The 13,540-nt window shown below is 38.6% G+C and overlaps 1 protein-coding gene across 2 annotated transcripts in view; it reads left to right on the plus strand.

Annotated features, from left to right (window-relative positions):
* Nucleotides 1–12,106, plus strand: part of rock1 (Rho-associated, coiled-coil containing protein kinase 1) — a 147,259-nt gene extending 135,153 nt beyond the window's left edge. For both annotated transcript variants that reach the window (XR_013498315.1, XM_078216081.1), the window contains 5 exons: nucleotides 874–962; nucleotides 4,049–4,127; nucleotides 5,702–5,963; nucleotides 8,642–8,858; nucleotides 10,637–12,106. Coding sequence is in view for 1 of the 2 variants with exons in the window: in XM_078216081.1 (XP_078072207.1) it covers nucleotides 874–962; nucleotides 4,049–4,127; nucleotides 5,702–5,963; nucleotides 8,642–8,858; nucleotides 10,637–10,640 (651 nt within the window). In the remaining variant the exon portion in view is untranslated. The remainder of the gene's footprint in view (nucleotides 1–873; nucleotides 963–4,048; nucleotides 4,128–5,701; nucleotides 5,964–8,641; nucleotides 8,859–10,636) is intronic.
* Nucleotides 12,107–13,540: the final 1,434 nt, after the last annotated feature.

A 13,540-nucleotide genomic window follows, 5' to 3' on the forward strand; every position in this document is an offset into this window, starting at 1 on the left:
AGAATCTCAATGGCTTGTACAAGTTGCAAATTTTAAGATTGATCATATATACCGATGAAGTTGGATTTTTGAAACAATTCTTTTGAGGCCAGAAGTGACAGGGTCGACGTTTACACAGATAATGTTTTGGGCCCAACTGAAACTGAAAAAGAACCTCACAATGAAACAAAGTAAAAGCCAACAACAATAAAGAATTCATATTAATTATTATCAAGAATTTGAACAATTTGGAGAAGAGAAGTTTGAGAGGAGATTGATACAGGTATTCAAAATCATGAGGAGTGTGGATGGTAAAAAATGTATTTGCGTACATATTTCTTCCTTCAATTCCCTTTCACATTTTGGTGATATGTATAGTATCCCTGTTAACATGATCAGTCCCTTCTTATCCTTTGTCTCAATCATATTAATTCTATTTCTATCTTAATGTTAGATTGTAAAAGCTATCTCTCTTTAATACAACTACCCTATTCACCTTCCTACTTTGTTCTTTCTAGATATGTTATATCATGCAGTACTGAACTGCCAATTCTTTAACATCTGGATTCTTGATACAAATTACTGACATCAGTTCCTCTTATTTGAATGCTGTGGTTAGCACATAGCAATACTGGCTGATTTTATTCATTTTTCTAGCACAGGACATTGAGGTTAATTGTATTGTCTCAACTACATTTCAGGTTGAGGTCAGCTAACTCAGCTTGAGGTTTGTAAGGCTGATGATGCAGATCAGAAACTTTGAGGTTGTCAGACTGTTGCATAGGGTCTTTTGGGTCTTCAGCAAACTGATAGAAAATAGATTTTAAAAGTCTTTTGTGCATTTTTACAAAATTTTGATCTAAATTTTTTTGTAATGTCAAACTCTATCTACAGTATGTTGTGGTCAGCAGCAGAAAAATACTGTTTTACAACGATGAATTGAACAAAGAACAGTCGAATCCTTCTATGGTACTGGATATAGAGTAAGTACAACTGCCTTGAATTATTTTTAAAAAGGGCATGTTGAATAGGGGAATTAGATAAGAAAATGGAGGATACTAATGAGAAGTATGATGTCTGACTGGGAGGTAGGATAGACAGTGGTTAAAACACATTCCAGCAAGGGTACCTCTGATGTTTCAAAGCAAAGTGATAATTTTACTGGACGAGTAGTCCAGGGAGCTAGACTAATGCTGTGGATAAATGAGTTCAAATCCTACCAAGGCAGCAGATGTGATTTAATTTCAATAGGTTAATACATCAAGAATAAAAAGTTACTCTCAGTAATAGTGACTATAACATTAGAGGTTTGTCATAAAACTCCCATATAATTCACTAACATCCCTTAAGGAAGGAAATCTGCTGTCCTTACCTGGTCTGGCCCACATGTGACTCCAGACCCATAGCAATGTGGCTGGCTCTTAACTGCCCTCTGAAGTGGCCCAGCAAGTCACTCAGCTATATCAAAACTCCTGCAAAAATTTGAAGAATAAAACTGGACAGATCTGCTTGCATAAATCTAGGCACTAGAAACGATAACAGCACGCCTTACCCAGTTAACCCTGGAAGGAGCTCCTTACTAACATCTGGGGACTTGTGTTAAAATAAGGAGAACTATCGTAAGGGGAGTCAGGCCACAGCTTGACGGTCTTGGTAGGATTTGAACTCATCTCTCCACGGTAGTAGTCCAGACCTCTGGATTAATGGTTCACTAACATTACCACTTGGCTACTATTCCCTATTACGTGAAACAACAGAGGTACCCCCTCTAGTATTTATTTCAGCTATCATCCACCCACCACAATCATACCTTACAGCCAATGTTCCAGTTTTTTGAGGTTTTTTTCGGAGTCTCTGAAGATGAGTTCTAAGGACTCAAATGTTGACTCTGTTTCACTCATCACAGATGCTGCCAGACCTGCTGAGTTTTTCCAGCATTTTCTGTTCTCATTTCAGATTTCCAGGATCCACAGTATTTTGTTTTTGTTCCAGACTTCTCCATTACCATCCCTAGGTATGACCTGTTCCACTGACAGGCCAGATCCATCAGATGTGGACCCCATGCAGTCTCATTGCATCAGGTCAAACATGGAGAAGAATCTCCTGCTGGTTACTACCTAGCATCCTTCCTCAACTGATGAATCAGTTGAATACCATGTACTCTTCTGTGTTGAATACTACTTAGAAGGAACACTGAGGATAGCAAGGGCACAGAATGTACTCTGGGTGGTGCTGGCCAACTTTGAGGATATATCTACTGGATTGGGCCTACAACAACTGCTGAGAAAATCAACCAGAAAAATCTCACAGATGTATCTATCTATGACAACATTGGGAGAAGTGAACCCTGCACAGTCCTTCTGGTGAGAAGTCCTGTCTTCACACTGAGGACACTATCCATTGTCTTGTGCTGTACTATCACTGTACTAAATATGATAGATTCAAAACAGATCTAGCAACTCAAAACTGGGCATTCATGAGACACTATGGCTGTTAGCAGCAGTAGAATTGTATAAAATTACAATGTGTAGCCTCATTGTCCAACATATCCCTCAATGCATTTATCATCAAACCAAAGAATCAACACTGGGTTATTGATGAGTGCAGGAAAGCATGTCCATGAGCATTGCCAAGCTATAACTGAAAACAAGATGTAAACCTGCATGACAAATGGCAAAAACAACATGTACATGATCATACGACCAACGGACCAGATTGAAGCTCTGCAGTCTTCCGACATCTAGTTGTAAATGTTGGTAACTAAAGGAGGAGTCTCCGCAAATATTCCCATCCTCAATGATGGGGGAGCCATCAATATCAAAAACAACGTTGAAGCATTTGCAACTATTATCAGCCAGAAGTGCTATGTGAAAGTCCCCAATATTACAGCTGCCAGTTTTCAGCCAATTTGATTCACTCCACATGACATCAAGAAACAGTAAAAGTTATGGCCCTGACAACATTCCGACTAAGGTACTGAAGATTTGTGCTCCAAAACTAACTGTGTATCTAGCCAAGCTGTTCCTGTATGGCTACAGTACTGGCATCTACCTGACAATGTGGAGAATTGACCAGGTACGTTTTGTCCACAAAAGGTAGGACAAATCCAATCCAGCCAATTACCATCTCCTCAGTCTACTCTCCATCATCAGCAAAGTGATGGAAGGTGTCCTTGACTGTATTATCAAGCTGCACTTATTTAGCAATAACCTGCTCATCACTGCTAGGAGAGCAGAAATGCAGAATAACCACCAGTGTTCGCAAGACCTTTTCTCTGTTACAAATTGTGAGATTGCACAATTTTCCTAAATGTAATGTAATTTTCACAATACAGCAATCTTGTGACTTAATGATCCTTGAATTCTGCTAATTTAACCAATATCAACTACTGAAGAGTACAATTGCCACGCATTTCACTAGCAAGCAAAACCAAACTATGAAACCTATTTTTCAGATGGGCAGTAGCGAAATCTATTTTGATGCCTTCCATTTTGATTTGATTTCCCCTCCCCCTCATGTTTTCATTTGGAAAATATTGTCAAAACAACTAATGTCTATTATATAAATGAGACGGAACAAGATACGTACCACTCTCTTTACGCAATTTGAGAATGGCAAAGTCAGATATCCCTTTCTGTGTAGCATCTTGATCAGTTGATAAGGTGAAAAACATAGCAACAGACTTGTTGTCTTTTCTTATAGTAGTATAGATAGTATAGAATTTACCTATAGGATTTTGATAATTTAATCAAAAATTGGTGCAACAATTTTTTGTTCGATTGAAATGACTAATCAAAAGATTTAAAATGTGTTTCACAGCTCTGCATCATCTGAATATGGCAACAAACCTGTCATCTTCAGCAATTAATTCCTAGTATCTGTGAATAAGAATGTTATGGTTAGTTTTGCAGATAGAGAATTTTTAACTGCAAATTGTTTTATATATGAATGCAATTATATCTAATAGTAAATCTTTAAAAGCTTTATCTTTAAAGTTAATTTACATATGAATGAACACAGCATAATGAAATCTGTAAGTCATTTGCATCTCTTTGCCATTATGTTCCAGCAAATTATTCCATGTGCGTCCTGTAACACAAGGTGACGTGTACAGGGCAGAAACTGGTGAAATTCCTCGGATATTCCAGGTGGGCTATCAAACACAGTCAGTTTCCATCAAGGACTTTGAATTTGGAGTTTATTTTTATTATTGTTTGTATTTAGGTTGTAAGAGGGGTGTCATGGTCACAATGAAAAGGACCTGTGGGTTATAGGGTCTGGGTGGGATTGTTGTCAGTACAGGCCCAATGGGCCAAATGGCCTCCTTCTGAACTGAAGGTATTCTATGTGTTTATGTACAGTTAAAATAACATTGGACCAGAATTTGTTGCAGAAATAAAAAAGTCTATTAGCATTAAACCATTATAAGTGTAAATTGGACAGCAATCTCCAGCAACTACTGGAGAGCAATTAAAGGCTAAATCAGGAAGTTGCTGTCCAAGCTGCCCTGCTCCTTTCAAAGCTGTGCTGCATTGGTATCTTGCTAAGAGACTCAGCATTGAAGTACATGGAACAGTGTAAATTTGCTGTACTTGCATATATATACACACTAAATTCATCAAAAGAAGTTAACTGAATTTATTCCTCCCCTTTTTTAAACAATGGTGTAATATTTGCAATCTCCCCAGTCCACGGATAGCACTTTCATATCCAGTTAGCCCAATTGGCATTAACTATTTCAGACTCTGCTACTTATGAACTATTTCTCTCTCTCCTCCACTCTCTCTTCTATCCCCCCAACCCCCTCCACATTTTTTCTTTCCCTCTTTCATTGTTTTTTTTCCTCTATAATCTCCACTCAACCAGCAGAATGTGGCGAGGTCAAAAATAGTAGACACAAGTAAAATACACTCGTGTAAGACCCAGTTCCCTAATAAAGACATTAGTAGAAAAAGCAGGAAATGGCAGTATTCCCCAGCCACCAACAATTTATACTTATATAGTGCTTTTAATGTAATGAAACATCTGCTCCTTCCAAAGCTGAGATGTCTGGTATCTCATTAAGTACCCCACCTTAGAGAGGAAGAGAGATCCTGTTGAGTACCCAATTAAGGAAGGGCAGCAGAAGAGAACCTAGTTGCATGTCAAGGAGAGACAAATTCCAGCATTGCTAGAAGAAAAGTCCTGTTTTGCAGGAGACAAGAAAAGAAAGAATGTTTAACTCACTTATTGGGAGAAGGATGAGGATAAAGAGCCTGTTGAGGTGAAAGACCTTGTTAAAGAGGATAGGAAAGGAATAATGAGAAGCTGTGAATCAGGGCAGGATGGAGGGAGAAGGAGCGAAACTTTGTTTACACAGCTGATCTCTGGCCCACCTGAGAGTGAGTGAGTGAGTGACTGCTGTTTAACATAGCAGACCCAAACTGTCCTTTGCCTCACCATGTACAATGCTACAAGACTAATGTGAAAAAGAAAAAAATTGCATGTTCATTTGGACTTTCACTCATGTTTCCCACAGTTATAGGTATTTGTGCAGATTGATTCCCAAATGTCTGACTTTGAGGACTGATTTATCTTGTGTCTGTAGTGTTCCAAATTGTGCCAGTTCTTGATAGAATTATGTATGTAGTTTTGTAGCATATAACTTTGTAGTTTGAACCATTCGATTTCAATTATTTGATTATGTTGTTTTTGAATGAAATATGAATTGTGCTTCTTTCAGATACTATATGCCAATGAGGGTGAATGTCGGAAGGATGTGGAAGCAGACCCTGTGCAGTCAGCAGAAAAGCCTGACTTTATACCTCATAAGGGTCATGAATTCATTCTTACGCTGTACCATTTTCCTACAAATTGTGAAGCTTGTGCAAAACCTCTGTGGCATGTTTTCAAACCACCAGCTGCATTAGAATGTAGGAGATGCCATGTTAAGTGCCATAAGGATCATGTGGAAAGAAAGGAAGACATGATTGTGCCATGCAAAGGTATGAAATATTTTTTGTGATCAATAATATGCTAACTTTCATCTTGACCTCTCTTAACCTCATTTACAGTAAAAGACAGTTCATTTAAGCAGATTTGTTTTATTCGCTCATGGAATGTATATTCTGTGATAACCAACATTTATTGCCTATCCATAATTGCCCTTAAGGTGATGGTGCTTTGCCACTTGCTTGAACTGCTAACTTGGAGGAGAAATTGCAGGTGGTGATGGTTCTATGTGCCTGCTGTCCTTATCCTCCTGAATGGTGGAAGTTGCAGGTTTAGGAAGTGCTGTTAAAGAAACTTTGGCAAGTTGCTGCAGCGCATCTAATAGATGGCTTGTTTTGGAGCCACAGTACACTGCAGGTGGAGGGAGTGAATGTTTATGATGATGGATAGGGTATCAAGCTTCTCAAGTGTAGTTGGAGCAGCACTCATCCAAGCAAGTGAAAAGTTTGCCATCACACTCCTGCCTTTTGCCTTGAAGATGGTAGACAAACTTTGAGGAATCAGGAGATGAGTCATTCGCCACAACTAACCAACCTTTGAACTATTTTTGTAGCCACAACATTTATGCAGCTGGTTCAGTTAAGTTTCTGATCAATGGTGTTATCCTGCCCTCCAAGATGTTGATGTGGGGGAGTCAATCGTCAGGTGTTATTATTCATACAGTTTTGTGTAGGCATTCAAGGATTCATCACATAGCTGTGGGTCTGTAATCATGTCTAGGGCAGATAGGGCAAGAATGGCAGATTCCCTTAAATCTGCACTCGACCATAAATCTGCTAGTTTTATGGTCATCTTTGTTTTTCTTCCAGATTTACTTAACTGAATTGAAATTTCCCAGCTGTCACGGTGGTATTTGAACTCTTGTTTCTGGATCATTAGTCCAAGGTTCTGAGTTACTAGTCCAGTAACTACCATGCTACTAAACCCATGCCCATGTTTCATATGATCTGAAAGTATTGAACACATCATTGATAGGATACTCTGCTATAATAATCAGCGCTTCGTGAGCTGCCCACCATGATCTCCTGTCCATTTTCAAGTATCACACTGTCTGATCAATCATTGTTATTTATTTACAAGCAGGTGAATTACACAAGTAAAAAAACATCGCAAAAAGTAGTACCATACATGATAATTTTTTTTGAAAACAAATCACTGAGTTTTTTAGAAGTCTTTTCTAATAAATTTTGTACTGAGTTAATGAAGTCTTTGTGGTAAATGCAAGATTCTTGGAAGAACAAACTTTTTTTATGAATGGTTAGGTATTAAGAATTGGGATTAGTTACTTTTAAATAGTGAGGACTTGAAACCCCCTTCCCCCTCAGATGCCCCAAAGCTGTCCTTCACCCTCAGTCCAGTGACTATGTGCTCCTCTGCCACTGCCAGGCTGCAGAGGAAGGGTCCCTCAAAGGTCCTGTGGGTTGGGTAGCCCTCGGACAGGAGCAAGGGATTGACCTTGCCACTCTTCCCGGGATGGAGGTATCATGACAGATCTGCCCCTTCTAGCCCTGGCAGACCTGCAGATCACGTCCAGCATGATGATTTCGGGCAACCCTTTGATCAACCTCTGCATTCCTGCCAGTCAGCTGTGGAAATTCTGAAGTGGTCAGGTCACTTTAATCTCCGTGCTCCATGGTCATCTGTCAGCCTTTTAATTCACTGTAGCACTCCATTCTGCAGCAGAGATTTCCCTTTTTTAGAAGCAGCAGGGGCTGAGGGGGAAGCGGGGCCATGGGTTCTGAGAGGGATGGGAGGCTGAGTGGGGAGGCCTTAGTGGAGGGAGTCGGGTCAACCTCACACTTGCATGGTGTGGAGGGTGGGGCTTACTGGTATTTGTGGGTGGGGGGGGAAGATGGCCCTCTTTGGTGAGGGGTTGGTGGTGCTTCTTGATCAGTGGGGAGGTGGCACCATTTCATTTTTTGGGGGGAAACAGGGCCTGTCCCCAAGTGTGGAAATTGGAGCGCCCTTTAAAAAGGGCACCCTAATCTCCGAACAGCTGGGCTAGCCAGCGGGTTCCCTCAGTTAAGCTCATTAGCATCTTTCAGATTGGTGAATCCCACCTGACAGACACTGCCATCGCCAGTGGGAAACTCTCCTGTTTTCCCACTGACGTGGACTCTTAGTTCCAATTCATGAGAATCACGGCCTATATCTTGGTTTATAACAGCTTCATTAAATTTGATATTTGCAGCAGCAAAAAAAACTTGGAATGGTGAACCTAGTGAGTTTTTACAATCAGTTATCTTTCACAACGTATATTTCATCTCCATGTTTGAGGGAAAAATATTTGTCATGTTCATATTTCATAATGTTCCAAACTATTAGTTTGTTATTCAGTTTAAAACAGTTTAAAATATTCCTGGGAAGTAGAATGTTGCAATACCCACATGCTGTCATACAAGTTTGTAAGATGCAAGTTGGCACCTATAATGTTACCTCTCTCCTCCAGTAAGACACCAAACTGAGGTAAGGCATCTTGAGATGGTTCAAGTCACGCTGTGAATTTAATGTGGTGCTTCTTGGAGCTGATTAGGGAGTTCATGTCAAGTTTATAGAAACCTGTCATCTGTCTAATTTTATTCATCAAACTGCAAAGTAACTAGAACAATGCAGAGGGGAATGTAGAATCTTTTATTTTGATCTTCGCTAAAAGTATGTGTTTTCTCCTCAGTGAATTATGACGTTAACACAGCTAGAGATATGTTGCTACTGGCATGCTCTCAGGAAGAACAGAAAAGGTGGATTGGACATTTAGTGAAGAAGATTCCTAAGAATCCACCACCAGCCTCAGCCTTTGTGCGTGCTTCTCCCAGGACGTCTTCTACAAGATCAGCGCCAAACCAATCTTTTCGCAAACCTGCCAAACATATTGTTCCAATCAAGCCCAGGTAATATATTAGATAAAAGATTTTCTTCTGGGTAAAACTGTGGAAAGTGACAGGACAGAAATCATTAATTTGCTGTTTTCATGGAAAAATGGATGGTTCATAGAATACAATCCCGCAAACATTGAAGAATATTCAAAGCAAGAGAAATTAAATTGACTTGGTCAGTGTATCAGCGACCCTGAAAGTAACAGTTTAATCGAGTTAGGTTGTAGTTTGTTTATGCTGTCCTTACAACTGTGGAACATGGCTCAAAATTAATCCTCTCTATGATAGCTGCTTCGAGTTCTAAATGCTATTCATGGAGAACTGGAGTTTAAGGACTGTGCAATAAAAAGCTGAAATTCTGCAAAGATTTAAAGTAAGAAAAGCTAAAAAATAGCAAATAAACTTGCATTATAACACTGTTCATAGTCCATGTGACTTCTCCAAGCACTGTATAATGAATGAAATACTTTTGGTGCAGTTATTGTACTATTTACTATATAATCACATGTTTTATTTCATGTACCAGTCAGCTTACACACAGTGAGGTCCCACAAACAGTTTTCAGATGAATGACCAGTTAATCAATTTTGGTGATGTCATTTGAAGGATAAATGCTGGCCAGAACACTGGGCCATCTTCACTGCTCCTTTTCAAATAATTTAATGGGTTCTTTCATGTTGGGATCTCATTATAACATTTTATTAAGAGAACAGTCCCTCTGAAAATGCAGCATTTCCTCAGTTGTGCAGTGAAATGTCAAACTAGATTAACCCTTGAGTTGAAGATGTGAATGCTACCACTGAACTAAACAAGTATTCAGTAGTTTTATAAATTACAGCAAACAATTATAAATAAGAGCTAAAAACTCATGAAATAACTGCTAAGAAATGTGGCGTAATAGCTGAATTAGGGCATATGGTTTGCGAAGGAGGAAAGGTTACTTATTCCTCAACAACAATTTACATTATATAACATAGCTCCTATTGTAGATGAAAATCCTTAAATGCTAGATGATAAGAGTAGTGGACCTTAAGTTCTAGATTGCATGAACTTTATGAAAGGTGAAGGGTAAAGCAAGCAAAGCCAACAGGGAGAGCATTGAAGAGACAGGCTTAAACCTATCTCTTTCGACCAAGCATTTGGCCACCTGCCCTAATGTCTCATTCTTTCACTCAGTGCCACCTTTTGTTTGGTTACATTTCTGTGAAGTGCCATGGAACATTTTACTACATTAAAAAGCGACATATAATTGCAAGTTGTTTTTGTAGCTGTAAGAAGATATTTAGTGATGTGGTATGGAAACAAGTCATATAAGACAGACTTGGATTCAGTTGTTATTATGTTAGATTGCTGTAGTCGACATGTGTTTTTCGATTGGGAATTGGGGGGAAATCAAGCAATGTTCCCATTCCTGACCATCAAATGACATCCTGGTGGAAGCTGTGCATTAGACACTAGAATTCCTGGTACTCACCGGAAGAAAGACTACATGTGAAAAGAAATACAGAACTGCCAGGGACGGCAGAATGATACTTGTGCAAAAAAGGCCTAAAGTGGACAGATTAGGACACAAGACATTGAGTTCCTTTTGCGTAATGACTTGCAAATAGTAATTTAGTCTGTTAATCATATTTTATATAATGAGGTAAATAATAGTTTACTCTGTAATTTGAATAAAATGCATTTTTTTCTTAAACTCCTTCTTTCAATAGACATGTTTTCGTCTTTATTATAGCTGCTGTGTTCAATTAGATGTCAGAGTTCTGTTGATCATGATTTTTTTTATGTTTCAGCTAACCACCTATGGAATTGCGCTCTAAAATGATTTTCAAGAAACCAAGTTTTCTAAGGTCACAAAGTAATACAAAACGGATTTGATTCCTTCCAGTACAAACATTACAAATGTCAGGGTTGCAATTGTTGTTTAACCCCTGCTTCCCATTCCCCAATTCCCCATTCTTCATGTGATCAAAGTACACAGAAGACTATTCAGTGTGTTACCCACATTACCATAGTTTTTTTTTACAATTGCAACAGATAAAGCATAGCTAGAAATAAGATGCTGGTATTTTTTTCTGTAATCAACTGAACACTGGGGTAGATCATTATGGAATAGCTCACTGAGCTTTCTTTATCGTATCATTTAAATGAGTAAAGGTTAGAGCTGCTGCAGTTGAGGGAATAGCTTATGCTAAGTAGGAGGGAAGGTGTGGAATCAAAGTACTGAAAATACAAGCAAAGACAAGATGGGACTGCTCTGAAGATGGTGTCAAAATGCTTGAAAAGACCAACGAATCTGTTATGTCTTCAAACTTTTCATGCCTTCAGTGCAGATCTATTGAGATGTTAATGCCTAAAATCCTTTGGCTTTAAGATGGAAAAGCTTGGTGAACTCCTTATACAAGTGCTTAAAAATTATACTGTTCCAAATGCTTCAGTTAAAAATGTGTAGAACTGAGATAAATGAGCAAAGTATTTCACTCTTGATCTATGCATTTTTTTGCCAAGCCATAGTGGTTCATGGATTGATGAACAACTAGAAATAACAGAAGCATTAGGAACATAGCAAAAATTCAGAACAACCAGGTTTATGAGTATATTGGGGGGTACGTTATTTTGTAATTTTATAAATATATTGCCTTACATTTGCAAATGGATTCCTATCAGATGATAGACAACATTAACTTAACAGATAAATTGTGCACTGTTTTGAAACATAAATTATTCTACTCAAGACACTTTAACAGGACTAACGTTGTCCTGTTGGTGCCTTTTTTTGAAGAACTGTGTTACTGCCATATAATTAATGCAACATAATTTCAAATAACTGCATTTGCTTAAACATTTTCCTTTGCATTGTGAAATGTATTTTAAGTTAAGATTTTATTTTGGGTATAATTTTGAATGCAATGTTAAGGTGAATAAACTGCCTGTGATGAGTGGGATTTATTCATAGGAAAACATGCAGGAAACTTGAACTGTAGAAGGCATTAAGTAAGATTTATTTCTGTGAATTATTTCAGGAGTCACTCCAGTAATATAGGAATTGTTGTATTTACTGTTTTATCTCTTGCCAGTCAGCAGGAACGTGTTCATAATATGGTTTACTTCACCCAGTACCTCCCAAAATAATTTATAATAGCTTTGCAGTTACATGTATTAAAGCACTGGAAATTGGATATTTGTTTAGGATGAACGCATGTTTTAAATGATACTGAACGTCGCACTGATGGGTATGTACCAATAAACATATCTTATCTTCATCCATCTGCCTATTTAATATGGTCAGAAATGGTTCTCTTGTTGCCTGATTTTTCTACTGTTGTCTTTGTCCATCGAAACGTGCAGCATGACTCCTTGTCTTTGAAGCAGAAATTATTCATTCACTGAAGAAAGAATTATTGTTTATGGTAGCCACTTGGCACACTGCATTGTTGGTTGAGAGAGGAATGAGGATACAGAACTCCCAGTAACTCGTCTGAGTGGCAGGCGATCACCTGAATATGCTAATGGAGGCTCAGTTTCATGTCTCTTTTGGAAGGTAGAATCTCCAACAATGCAGCACCGCCTCAGTACTGCACAAGTGACAACGTTGATGACCTGCCAATGTCCTGGAAAGGACTTGAACATGAAATGTTTATAGCTCAAAGGCAACAAGCAGTGCTGTCTCTGAGCCAAACTGACAGACTTAAACTAGTTCCTTGAACTTTAAGTATTATGGGGAGTGAGCAATGGAATTGGCCTTGTGAAGAAAAAAACCATCACAGCAAACTCGGGATGAATGGTCTATAGCATTTTATTACTGATTTTGCTACAACATTTCTTCCTATCCTTATGAAGGCTGCATTAGCCATTCCATCAATGGATAGTTTGTCACTAAAATAGGTTAACTATGCCTACCTTCATGTAATACCCTTGATATTTATAGGGGGTTGCGAAAAAAGTATTTTGAGATGCACACTGATGCATCATTTATGTTGCCTTGAAGTTGATTAAAACCAACTTGCTTTCTAAATGTTGAAAAATCATCCATGATATGCTTCTCTAAGGAGGGTGTAATAGTCACAATGACAGTGATTCTTTGTTTGATTCATTCATTGTGGCAAGGCTAGCATTTATTGCCCATCCCTAATTGCCCTCAAGAAGGTGGTGGTAAGATGTTGCCAAAACTGCTGCAGTCCTTGTGTAAGTATTTCCAGGATTTTGATAGAACAATGATATATTTCCAAATGTGTGAAAGACTTGGAGGAGAACTTGCAAATTGAAGGTGTTTCCATATGCCTCTTGCCCCTTGTCACACTGGATGTAGAAGTTTCAGATTTTGAAGGTGCTGCCAAAGAAGCTTTGGCAGGTTGCTGCAGTGCATCTTGTAAATTTTATATATTGCAACTGCAGCCTACCACTGATGGAGAGAGAGTGGATATTTAAGGTGGTGGAAGAGGTGCCAATCAAACAGGTTGCTTGTCCTGTACCCTGAACAATTTTCTCCTTAATATTAAAAAGTTCTGGTCTTGATTGTTAATATTCACACCCTTGTGTGAAATCCACTATTCATTCTTTGCCGACTACGGAAAGCGTCCTAACCAAACTTAAAAATAATTGGTTGACTTGGAAACCATTCCACATTTAAGGGACACACTGGCTTGTTGGACTCAGAGTCAGCAATAGCAGGGACTCCGAAAGCAATTGTCCTTTTA

The sequence above is a fragment of the Mustelus asterias genome, chromosome 7 (genome assembly GCF_964213995.1).
Source record: "Mustelus asterias chromosome 7, sMusAst1.hap1.1, whole genome shotgun sequence".
Taxonomy (NCBI): Eukaryota; Metazoa; Chordata; class Chondrichthyes; order Carcharhiniformes; family Triakidae; genus Mustelus; species Mustelus asterias.